This window comes from Oncorhynchus kisutch, linkage group LG30, assembly GCF_002021735.2.
Source record: "Oncorhynchus kisutch isolate 150728-3 linkage group LG30, Okis_V2, whole genome shotgun sequence".
NCBI lineage: Eukaryota > Metazoa > Chordata > Actinopteri > Salmoniformes > Salmonidae > Oncorhynchus > Oncorhynchus kisutch.
This window is the reverse complement of record NC_034203.2, coordinates 22,644,995-22,656,734: the sequence shown is the minus strand read 5'-3', so window position 1 is coordinate 22,656,734 and position 11,740 is coordinate 22,644,995. Positions and strand designations below refer to the sequence as shown.

The 11,740-nt window shown below is 40.5% G+C and overlaps 1 protein-coding gene across 1 annotated transcript in view; it reads left to right on the top strand.

The window, feature by feature from the left end:
• Positions 1-4,123: 4,123 nt before the first annotated feature.
• The window catches only part of LOC109874702 (transient receptor potential cation channel subfamily A member 1), a 23,110-nt gene continuing 15,493 nt past the window's right edge, over positions 4,124-11,740 (top strand). The window contains exons 1-7 of the mRNA XM_031809691.1: positions 4,124-4,222; positions 6,240-6,390; positions 6,584-6,759; positions 10,413-10,520; positions 10,674-10,782; positions 10,879-11,024; positions 11,540-11,676. Coding sequence (XP_031665551.1) covers positions 4,124-4,222; positions 6,240-6,390; positions 6,584-6,759; positions 10,413-10,520; positions 10,674-10,782; positions 10,879-11,024; positions 11,540-11,676 — 926 coding nt within the window. The remainder of the gene's footprint in view (positions 4,223-6,239; positions 6,391-6,583; positions 6,760-10,412; positions 10,521-10,673; positions 10,783-10,878; positions 11,025-11,539; positions 11,677-11,740) is intronic.

The window sequence follows — 11,740 nt, the reverse complement described above, 5'->3', positions numbered from 1 at the left end:
ATTCTTCTCTGCAGATCTTCTCAAGCTCTGTCAGCTTTGATGGAGTGTCGCTGCACAACTATTTTCAGGTCTCTCCAGAGATGTTCGATTGGGTTCAAGTCCGGGGCTCTGGCTGAGCCACTCAAGGACATTCAGAGACTTGTCCTGAAGCCACTCCTACGTTGTCTTGGCTGTGTGTTTAGGGTCGTTGTCCTGTTGGAAGGTGAACCTTTGCCACAATTTGAGGTCCTGAGCTGTTTTCATCAAGGATTTCTCTGTACTTTGCTCTGTTAATCTTTCCCTCAATCCTGACTAGTCTCCCAGTCCCTGCAGCTGAAAAACATCCCCACAGCAAGATACTGCCACCACCATGCTCCACCGTAGGGATGGTGCCAGGTTTCCTCCAGACGTGAAGCTTTGCATTCAGGCCAAAGAGTAGTTCAATCTTGGTTTCATCAGACAAGAGAATCTTGTTTCTCATGGTCTGAGAGTTCTTTAAGTGCCTTTTGGCAAACTCCAAATGCGCTGCATTGTGCCTTTTACTGAGGAGTGGCTTCCGTCTGGCAAATTCTACAATAAAGGTCTGATTGGTGGAGTGCTGCAGAGATGGTTGTCCTTCTGGAAGGTTCTCCCATCTCCACAGAGGAACTCTGGAGCTCTGTCAGAGTGACCATTGAGTTCTTAGTCACCTCCCTGATAAGGACCCGTCTCCCCTGATTGCTCAGTTTGGCCTGGCAGCCAGCTCTAGGAAGAGTCTTGGTGGTTCAAATCTTCTTCCATTTAAGAAATGATGGAGGCCACTGTGTTCTTGTGGACCTTCAATGCTGCAGAAATGTTTTGGTACCCTTCCCCAGATCTGTGCCTCGACACAATCCTGGTCTCGGAGCTCTACAGACAATTCCTTCGATCTCGTGGCTTGGTTTTTGCTCTGACATGCACTGTCAACAACACCTTACAGGTGTGTGCCTTTCCAAATCATGTCCAATCATTTGAATTTACCACAGGCGGACTCCAATCAAGTTGTAGAAACATCTCAAGGATGATCAATGGAAACAAGATGCACCTGAGCTCAATTTCTAGTCTCATAGCAAAGGGTCTGAATACTTATGTAAATAAGTTCTTTCTGTTTTTTATTTTTAATACATTTGCCAATAAAACCTTTTTTTGCTTTGTCATTATGTGGTATTGTTTGTAGATTGATGAGGAAAATTGTTTATTTAATCCATTGTAGAATAAGGCTGTAACGTAACAAAATGTGGAAAAAGTCAAGGTGTCTGAATACTTTCCGAATGCACTGTATATTGGAAATCAATCAAACATATTAACATACAGGGCCTTCAGAAGGTATTCACACCACTTTCATTTTCTCACATTTTGTTGTGTTACAGCCTTAATAAAAAGACAGCGTTACATTGAGATTTAGTGTCTACACACAGTACCCCATAATGTCCATGTGGAATTTGGTTTGTAAACCATTTTTGTTCATTAATAAAAAATGTAAAAGCTGAAATAAGTCCATAAGTATTCAACCCCTTTGTAAAGACAAGCCTAAATAAGTTCAGGAGTAAAAATGTGCGTAACAAAAATCAAATGATAATTTGCATGGACTCATTCCGTGTTCAATAATAGTGGTTAACAAGATTTTTCAATGACTACCCCATCTTTGTACCCCATAAGTATAATTATCTGTAAGGTCCCTCAATCTAGAAGGGAATTTCAACCACAGAGACCAGGGAGGTTTTTTAATGCCTCGCAAAGAAGGGCACCGATTTGTAAAAATACAAAAATCAGACACTGAATATCCCTTTGAGCATGGTGAAGTTATTAATTACATTTTAGATGGTGTATCAACACACCCAGTCACTTCAAAGACACAGTCTTCCTTCCTAACTCAGTTGCTGGAGAGGAAGGAAACCGCTCAGGGATTTCATCATGATTTTAAAACAGTTGCAGAGTTTAATGGTTGTAATATGAGAAAGCTGAGGATGGACCAACAACATTGTAGTTACAGTTATTGTAGTTACATTGTAGTTACTTCCCCAATACTAACCCAAATGACAGTGAAAGAAGGAAGCCTATACAGAGTATAAATATTCCAAAACATGCAGCCTGTTTGCAACAATACAACAAGACATTTATGTAATACTGCAAAAAATTTCACAAAGAAATACACTTTTTGTCCTGAATACAAAACCTGCAAATCCAACACAACACATCACTGAGTACCACTCTTCATATTTTCAAGCATGGTGATGGCTGCATGATGTTATGGGTATGCTTGTCATCGGCAAGGACTAGGGAATTTTTTTATGATAAAAAGAAACGGAATACAGCTATAAGCACAGGCAAAATCCTAGTGGAAAACCTGGTTCAGTCTGCTTTCAAACCGACACTGGGAGACTAATTCTCCTTTTAGCAGGACAATAACCCAAAACTCTGGAGTTTCTTACCAAGATGACATTGAATGCTCCTGAGTGGCCAAGTTACAGTTTTTACTTAAATCGGGCTTAAAAATCTATGGCAAAACTTGAAAATAGCTGCCTAGCAATGATCAACAATCAACTTGACAGAGCTTGAAGAATTGTATAAAACAAAAATGATGGGCAAATATTGTTCAATCCCGATGTAAAGTGCTTAGAGACTTACCCAAAAAGACTCACAGCTGTAATCACTGCCAAAGGTGCTTTTACAAAGTATTGACTCAGGGGTGTGACTACTTATGTAAATTATATATTCTGTATTTAATTTTCAATAAATTAGCAGAACATTCTAAAAACATGTTTTTACTTTGTTGTTATGGGGCTTTGTGTGTAGACGGGTGAGAAAATAAATCTATGTAATCCATGTTTTATTCAGGCTGTAGCACAACGAAATGTGTAATAAGTCAAGGGGTATGAACACTATACTTTAATTCAAAATACAACAATAAACCAGATGCTTATCAGATGATGGCAAGGGAGCATTATGAAATATAACACCATGTTTGCCCCTCTAATGCTAACCAAACAAATATTGGCTCTGGTTCAACTCAACAATGGAGGTCCCTATCTTTATTGAAAATATTCTTGAACATATAAATGGTTCATTGCTCAGGCTCCTACAGAGCATTGTTATCAACAGAAAACCTGAATGCCTTGTGAAAGTCGACTCATAAAATAATAGAATAAAAGGGCTGAACGCTTTAGTCAATAAATGACAAAAGATTTGTGCATAAAGGAGGTGTATTTTTTTAACAGAGGAGAGTGAGCATTGTGAATGTGGTATTTTCCTCTAAATGTAAAGTTTTGGAACAACTACGATCACAGAGTTTAATTGGCAAATTTAAGACAAAGCATGTAAATTGAATATCAGCCATGACAGAAATAATGTCATTTCCTGGTTTTAATAATTGTTTATTGTAATGGGATGTTTTATAAGATGATTGGAAATGATCCTCAGCTGTATGTTACATAAGTGAATAGGTCCATTCCGTTGTGGTCATTACATAATTCAGAACAAAGAGAGAATTATTGATTTTAGTTTACTACTGGAAAATCATAGAACCATAGTGCAGTAATGAGCCTGTGAATCTCATAGGTTTACTCTAAACCACAAAGTTACCCCTCAGTTTCAGCTAATGTTGTTTTTCAGGAAGGACTGTTTGTCCAATTAACTTTTCTGGTCTTTGGCAATGGACCCGATGCATTTACATTAGGATATTAAGCCTCTCCACTGTCAGTCCAAAGTCTGACCAACCAAGATGCAATGTAATTCGATCTGTTTGGCAAATGGCAAATCTCTATATAACCCCCCTCTCTCGCTAACACCAGAAGACACTAGAAAGCTCATCTCACACCCAACAACATTAAGGTAAGATGATGTATTACATCTTACTAGTTAGACTCATTGGTTGACATTATAATATTTTACAGCCGGTTATGCAGCCTACTGGATGTCTTTGTTTTCAATACTGTATGTTTTTTATGTACACTTAGTGATTATACATTGACAGCTGTTTAATATAGATATTAATGTATGTTGAAATGTAACTTCTCTGCTCTTACCTATTGTAGAACATACTACTAATCTACACATTCGGTCACAAACCAAACCACATGAAACTTTTAAGTCCTTGTGGAAATGTCGACATGAACAGAAAAGCCTGATGACCTCTTCAAAGACCGACCTGATGCAGAACAAGACATACCACCTGTCTATGATTCATGGAGATAATGCTACAGAGATTTCAGCCAAAATATTTGAGGTAAGTCATGTGGAAAACAGATCTTGCAGATATTCAATTCCTTTTTTAATGTTATTATTGCATATACAGTTTTTTACTTCTCAATCCTTACTTATTATTAGCAAATATGATAAACTATTTTAATATGATTTTGTGATTAGTAAAAAATACATTGGTCACAAGCGCCGAATACAACCGTGAAATTCTTGCTCACGAGTCCTTCCCAATGATGGAGAGTTGAAAAATAATAATGCAAGTAAAAATAGCAACACAAGAGGAATAAAATCAAATACACAAAAATGGAGCTACAGTGCCTTCAGAAAGTATTCATACCCCTTGACTTATTCCTCAATTGTTGTGTTACAGCCTGAATTCAAAATGGTTCAAATATAAAAAAATGTATGTCTTGTCTTATCATCAGGTGAATGATAATAACAAGTAGAAGTAATCAACATTTGAAAATGAATAGATTTTGTAGACAGTTTTATTATATTGACCTCCCCAGAGTTCATTGGAAGAGGAAATCTTAACTCTAACATAGTCTATTAGCTAGAAAGATATCTTGGCAGCGTATAGAAAATGTTGCTGTTGTAAAGCAAATTTTCTTAAATTCTACTTATTTTTCCATTGAGTTGAGAGAATTTTGCAGTTTTGAAGCCAATTTCCAGCAATTGTACATGTTTTGTCATGGAGCTGAGAGACAATTTGGCAGTATTAAAGCTAATTTCCTGCAATTCTATTAATTTTGCCATGGCTAATGTTGTCTTCCTCTGCTCAAACATTAAAATGAAATGAATGGGCATGTGCCCTGGATGCCCATACATTGTTTTAGTTTTTTATGTAACTGTAACTAGGCCACTCAGGACCAGTCACTGTCTTCTTGGTAAGCAACTCCAGTGTAGATTTGGCCTTGTGTTTTTGGTTATTGTCCTGCTCAAAGGTGAATTAATCTCCCAGTGTCTGGTGGAAAGCAGACTGAACCAGGTTTTCCTCTAGGATTTTGCCTATGCTTAGCTTCATCCCGTTTCTTTTCATCTTGAAAAACTCCCCAGTCCTTAACAATTAGAAGCATACACATAACATGATGCAGCCACCACTACGCTTGAAAATCTAGAGAGTGGTACTCAATAATGTGTTTGCATGTTTTGCATTTGCACCAAACATAACACTGTATTCAGGACAAAAAGTAAATTGCTTTGACACATTATTTGCAGTATTACTTTAGTGCCTTGTTGCAAACAGGATTCATGTTTGGCAAATTTCTACTAATGAACTTATTTAGGCTTGCCATAACAGAGTGGTTGAATACATTTCAGCTTTTCATTTTGAATTCATTTGTAAAAAATTTGGAGAACATAAGTCCGCTTTGACATTATGGGGTATTGTGTGTGGGCCAGTGACAACAAAACAATCTCAATGAAGGCAGGTAAAGTGACTAGGCATCAGAATAGATAATAATAAGTCAAATAAAGAACTGAGTATCAGCAGCAAATGATGAGTGTAAAAGTGTGTGTGTATGTGTGCTTGTGTGTGTAATGGGTATGTATGTGTGTTTGTGTGGTGTCGATATCCGTGTGTGTGTTATGTGTGTGTGTGCCTATGTAGTGTATGTGAATGTGTGAGCGTTATGTGTTGGAGTGTCAATGTAGGGTGTGTATGGTGTGTATACATGTATATAGTCTAGTGAGGGTGCGTAGGGTCCGTGCAAATAGTTTGAGTACCATTCATTTACTATTTAGCAGTCTGGCTATTTAACAGTCTTATGGCTTGGGGGTAGAAGCTGTCTCGGAGCCTGTTGGTCCGAGAGCCGATGCTCCGGTAGCGTTTGCCGGACGGTAGCAGAGTGAACAGTCTATGGCTTGGGTGGTTGGAGTCTTTACCAATTATTTCTCTGGTTTTAGTTAAGATGTTTTACTTAACTGTCAACTGAACAGTAACAGAATCCAGTATGTATAATAATAGTATTTTGAACAGATGTGTTACTGTAAACCAGAACATAATGCAGGATTGATATGGTCTTTCCACACTGTGATAATAGTGGGCTCTGCAAGGTGACTCTGTAGCGTTGGGAGAGCACTCAGCCCTGCTGGGAGTCCGTGACCAAGCCAATGCCAGCCCTCTGCATTACGCCACCTCACACGGGCACATCAGCACCATACAGCTCATTGTGCAGTTGACTGGTCCAGATGGTAAGACGTATTTACTTAGGTATTTATTTACTGTATACTGTGGTATATATCTTCCTTGAAACATCGTTATTGTTTGCCATTTTATATTGTCGCCAAAATCATATTTTTGTTTGTTTTATCAGTCATGTGATATTGATGTATATATTTAAATGTATTGAGAAAACAAAAATCTCTATCTGTGACCTTTGTGAAGAACTGAATGTCCGTGATGAGGAGGGCAACACTCCATTGCACTGGGCTGTGCAGAGGACCCAGAGAGAGAGCTGTGCTTGCCTGCTGGACCTGGGGGCAGACTCGAACATCCTCAACCTCCGCCTCATGTCTCCCCTACACCTGGCTGTCAGCCTCGGACACAACCCTCTCGTTGAGGTCCGTCCCCTACCTGACCCCCCATTCAGCTCTACTCTAGTACAGGGGTTTTCACATGTTTCTTGCCCAAGGACCCCTGCCCCATCATAGGTTAACAAACAAAAAAGTAATGTCTTGTCTTATCATCAGGTGAATGATAATAGCAAGTACAAGTAATCAACATTTGAAATGGACAGTTTAATTATATAGACCTCCCAACAGTTCATTGAAAGAGGAAGTGTACACTGTAACATAGTCAATTAGCTAGAAAGGTATATTGGTGTCATAGAGAAAATGTTGCTGTTGTAAAGCAAATATTCTGCCATTTTGAGCTGAGAGAATTCTAAAATTTTGAAGCTAATTTCCAGCAATTGTACATATTTTGGCACAGAGCTGAGAGACAATTTTGAAGTTTTCAAGCTAATTTCCTGCATTTCTATGCATTTTGCAGAGGTAATGCTCTGTTTCTCTGCTCAAACATTTTAATAATATCAATGGGCATGTGCCCTGAATGTCCATATTCTAGAATTTACCACAATAATTTTCTATACAGAAAGAAACTGTAATTAGCTCCAATGACTTGAATTTCCTCTACCTAAATTGAGACATTTTAGCAATGAAGCTATGTATCTACTTTCCCAGAGTCTGATGAACAGGAACAGCTAGCATGGTAATTGTTCTTGTAGACTTCGAGTCATTGTACTAACGCCAGCGAGCTTTGGCTCGTGAAACTACCTCTAACTTCATACTGGATGCAGACATAAAAATGGTATCCATGATGGTATTCTGTTGCAACTAGAGGTTTTCACTGATCTTGTAGACTGGCAGGGCCTTAAGTCCTATGGGGCTCCGCTCCACTCATTGAAGTTACAACTCTGGTAACTATATCGTGGAGCTCCGCCCCATAGGGGAGCTCCTAGTGGTTTAAGGCAGAGCCTAACACATCCCACTTAATGAAAAGGCCAGGCTCAGCCATGGCTGCGACCAAATCCTGCAGTACTGTAACACACTGTGTCACAGTATACTAGGTCCTCGGTCCAATCCACCCTACTCAGTCTAGAGGCATCGCCAATGACTATTGGGCAGATAAAACAGAATATGAGCCATACTAATCTGTACAACCAGATAGATTATACTTCAATATTCTGTCAATATTAAAAGATTAGTCTGATAGTACTGTAATACCAGTTACAGAAGCTATTTCCCTCATCCTTCCACCCAAACACAGTCATAGACTTGTGGGCAGGTTAGAATACATGACTCTAATGTATTCTAATGTACCCTCATGCCATATAGTCATTCTAATAGGAAAAAGCGGACCTGATGGGACCCCGTCCATTGGTCCTGCATTTTTCCCCTTAGTTCTAGTCCTCCCCCGGGGGGGGGGGGGGGGGGGTTCAACCCCAGTCTATGGAGTGGATCGTTGCGGAGAAAAAATCACAAACTTCCCAATATCCTCGTCTTCACTAGAGGTGGCATCATTATATGACGCCTCAGAACCTTGAGGCTTGCACAGACATGGCGTCTGCTAGAGGGATCTCCTCCCTGAAAAATGCCCACCGCTGCTTCCTCGCCTTTAATGACAGGAGGGCGCAGCTAGGTCATTCCGGGGATCTGTGAGGCCTCCCCTAGTGTGCTGTGATCCTAAGCACACGAAACATAGGTTATGTGAGTCCACGCCATGGTGGAGCAGCGACACTGAGCTCTTAAAAGAGCTTTTGGATTGGGTGGAAAAAACGTGCTCATTTTATAAGGACAACGTCGAGACTTGGAGATCGACAGCGGGTTCGTCCTGAGACTTATCTTCTCTCTTCTCTACTTGTCCAGTCCAGTCACTGAAGATAATGGGAGACTGATTTAGGGGAAGAATCCCCTTCTTTAGGGACACCTGTACTCCCATTGGCTGCAGGTGTGTGCATATTTTTCTCTCAGGCTATTCGCTGCCTAGGTAGCGGGGTAAACCACTAGGAGCAGAGCTCCATGATAAAGAACCTAGCTATGGCAGCTATTAGTTTGCTATAGTGCGAGATGGTTTGGTTGGTTGCGGTCTCTCGTCTCTCTCTCGCAAAACATGCACCCAGGACTAAGTTTGAGAAACCCTGGTCTAATACACCTATATTATACTTCTACACTTCTAGCTAGTGCACCTCCATGTACTATTATTCATTCAGTCTAATAACATAAACTCCGCAAAAAAAGAAACGTCCTCTCACTGTCAACTCCGTTTATTTTCAGTAAACTTATTAACATGCGTAAATATTTGTATGAACATAAGATTCAACAACTGAGACATAAACTGAACAAGTTCCAAATGCATGTGACTAACAGAAATGGAATAATGTGTCCCTGAACAAAGGGGGGGGGGGGTCAAAATCCAAAGTAACAGTCAGTATCTGGAACTGCAGTGCATCTCCTCCTCAATGACTGCACCAGTTATTGCTGTGAGATGTCATCCCACTCTTCCACCAAGGCACCTGCAAGTTCCCGGACATTTCTGGGGGGAATGGCCCTAGTCCTCACCCTCTTATCCAACAGGTCCCAGACGTGTTCAATGGGATTGAGATCCGGGCTCTTCGCTGGCCATGGCAGAACACTGACATTCCTGTCTTGCAGGAAATCACACACAGAATGAGCAGTATGGCTGGTGGCATTGTCATGCTGGAGGGTCATGTCAGGGTGAGCCTGCAGGACGGGTACCACATGAGGGAGGAGGATGTCTTCCCTATAACGCACAGTGTTGAGATTGCCTGCAATGACAACAAGCTCAGTCCGATGATGCTATGACACACCGTCCCAGACCATGGCGGACCCTCCACCTCCAAATCGATCCCGCTCCAGAGTACAGGCCTCGGTGTAACGCTCATTCCTTAGACGATAAACTGGTCCAGCGATGACGGGTTTGTGCCCATAGACGACGTTGGTGCCGGTGATATCTGGTGAGGAACTGCCTTATAACAGGCTTACAAGCCCTCAGCCCAGCCTCTCTCAGCCTATTGCGGACAGTCTGAGCACTGATGGAGGGATTGTGCGTTCCTGGTGTAACTCGGGCAGTTGTTGTTGCCATCCTGTACCTGTCCCGCAGGTGTGATGTTCGGATGTGCCAATCCTGTTCATGTGTTGTTACACGTGGTCTGCCACTGCGAGGACGATCAGCTGTCCGCCCTGTCTACCTGTAGCGCTGTCTTAGGCATCTCACAGTAAGGACATTGCAATTTATTTCCCTGGCACATCTGCAGTCCTCATGCCTCCTTGCAGCATGCCTGAGGCACATTCACGCAGATGTGCAGGAACCCTGGGCATCTTTTTTTTTTTGTGTTTTCAGAGTCAGTAAAAAGGCCTCTTTAGTGTCCTAAGTTTTCATAACTGTGACCTTAATTGCATACCATCTGTAAGCTGTTAGTGTCTTAACGACCGTTCCACGGGTATATGTTCATTCATTGTTTAAGGTTCATTGAACAAGCATGGAAAACGGTGTTTAAACCCTTTACAATGAAAATCTGTGAAGTTATTTGGCTTTTTACAAATGATCTTTGAAAGACAGGGTCCTGAAAAAGTGACGTTTCTTTTTTTTGCTGAGTTTATATTATATGATATACTACGATATTATATGATATAATAAGATATGATATCATTCAGTATGATATGATATTATAAATAATTATGTTTTTCCACAGCTGTTACTGTCTCACAGCAACACGGATGCCAACCTGATGGGAGGGCAGGGGAACACACCTCTAATGTTGGCCTGCTCGGTTGATAACCATGAAGCTGTTCGTCTACTTGTGTGTGAATATTAATTATATGGCCACTGTATAATTGTCAAATTGTGTGTTCTTGATGTTTGAACAAGGAGACGTGTGTGATTCATTGATCGTTAGTGATGTCCTATGAGGTTTTTGTAATGTAACTACACTCATTTCACCTGCTGTTCTCAGTTTAAATACAGAGCCAGACTATGTCAACAGAACAAGCTGGGGCATTATCCAATTCACGCAGCAGCGTTTGCGGGGGCTAAAAAATCAATGCTGGTGGTTCTTCAGAAAGGTAAGTAAATAAGAAACATTTGCTTTCCTATTACAGTAATCAAATACTAATTTTGGTACTCAAACAATTCTTACTCACTAATTTTCTCTGCTGAAGGTGAGGAGATGGGTTTCTCAACTGAAATGCACATCAACTACGTGGACAAATCATTCAGCACTCCTCTTCATCTGGCCGTCCATGGAGGAAACCTGGAGGCGATCAAACTCTGCATAGAACAGGGAGCAAAAATTGACCAAAAACAGGTATGTCAGCTGGTGATGATGACGCTTAGAAGCTTTTTCTGTGGATATGTAAATAATCATTCAAACTGCACCTACAAATATCATATACCGTATATTCACATATATGGATTTCAAAATCTAACACAAAAATAACTTTGATTCTTTCTCAGAACCATAGACAAAAGCACATATATTTAGAAGGCTTCTGAGTAATAGGAAAGACCAATTATGAACCTTAATTATCCTTTTCTTGTAATATAAAACAGTTCCCGTTACAGGCATTCATTTGAAAGGTTCTTAGAACTGAGGTTTTTACAATGTGTTACAGTAAGCAACAATGAGTTATTATGCATCCACTCATAATGGGTACATTGTCAGTTCATGTTACACCCAAGAGACATCGGAAGACATCGGAAGAACCAAATCCACTCTAAATCTAATCAAGGGGAACGGACCAGTGTCTGTAATATCCTGACATCATTTCAAACTGGTCTGTCATTGTGACCTCTGTCATGTCTTTGTGCTTCTCTTTACAGTGTGACAAATCCACAGCCCTCCACTTTGCCTGCACCCAGGGAGCATCCGAGGCCGTCAAACTCATGCTATCGGCATATGATAGAGTCTGTGATGTCATCAATATCCCAGATGGAGCTAGCCAAACTCCACTGCATAAGTAGTACACTGTTTACTGTATGCATTTTCATTGGACAAGACATTTAGGTAAAAATGATATCCTA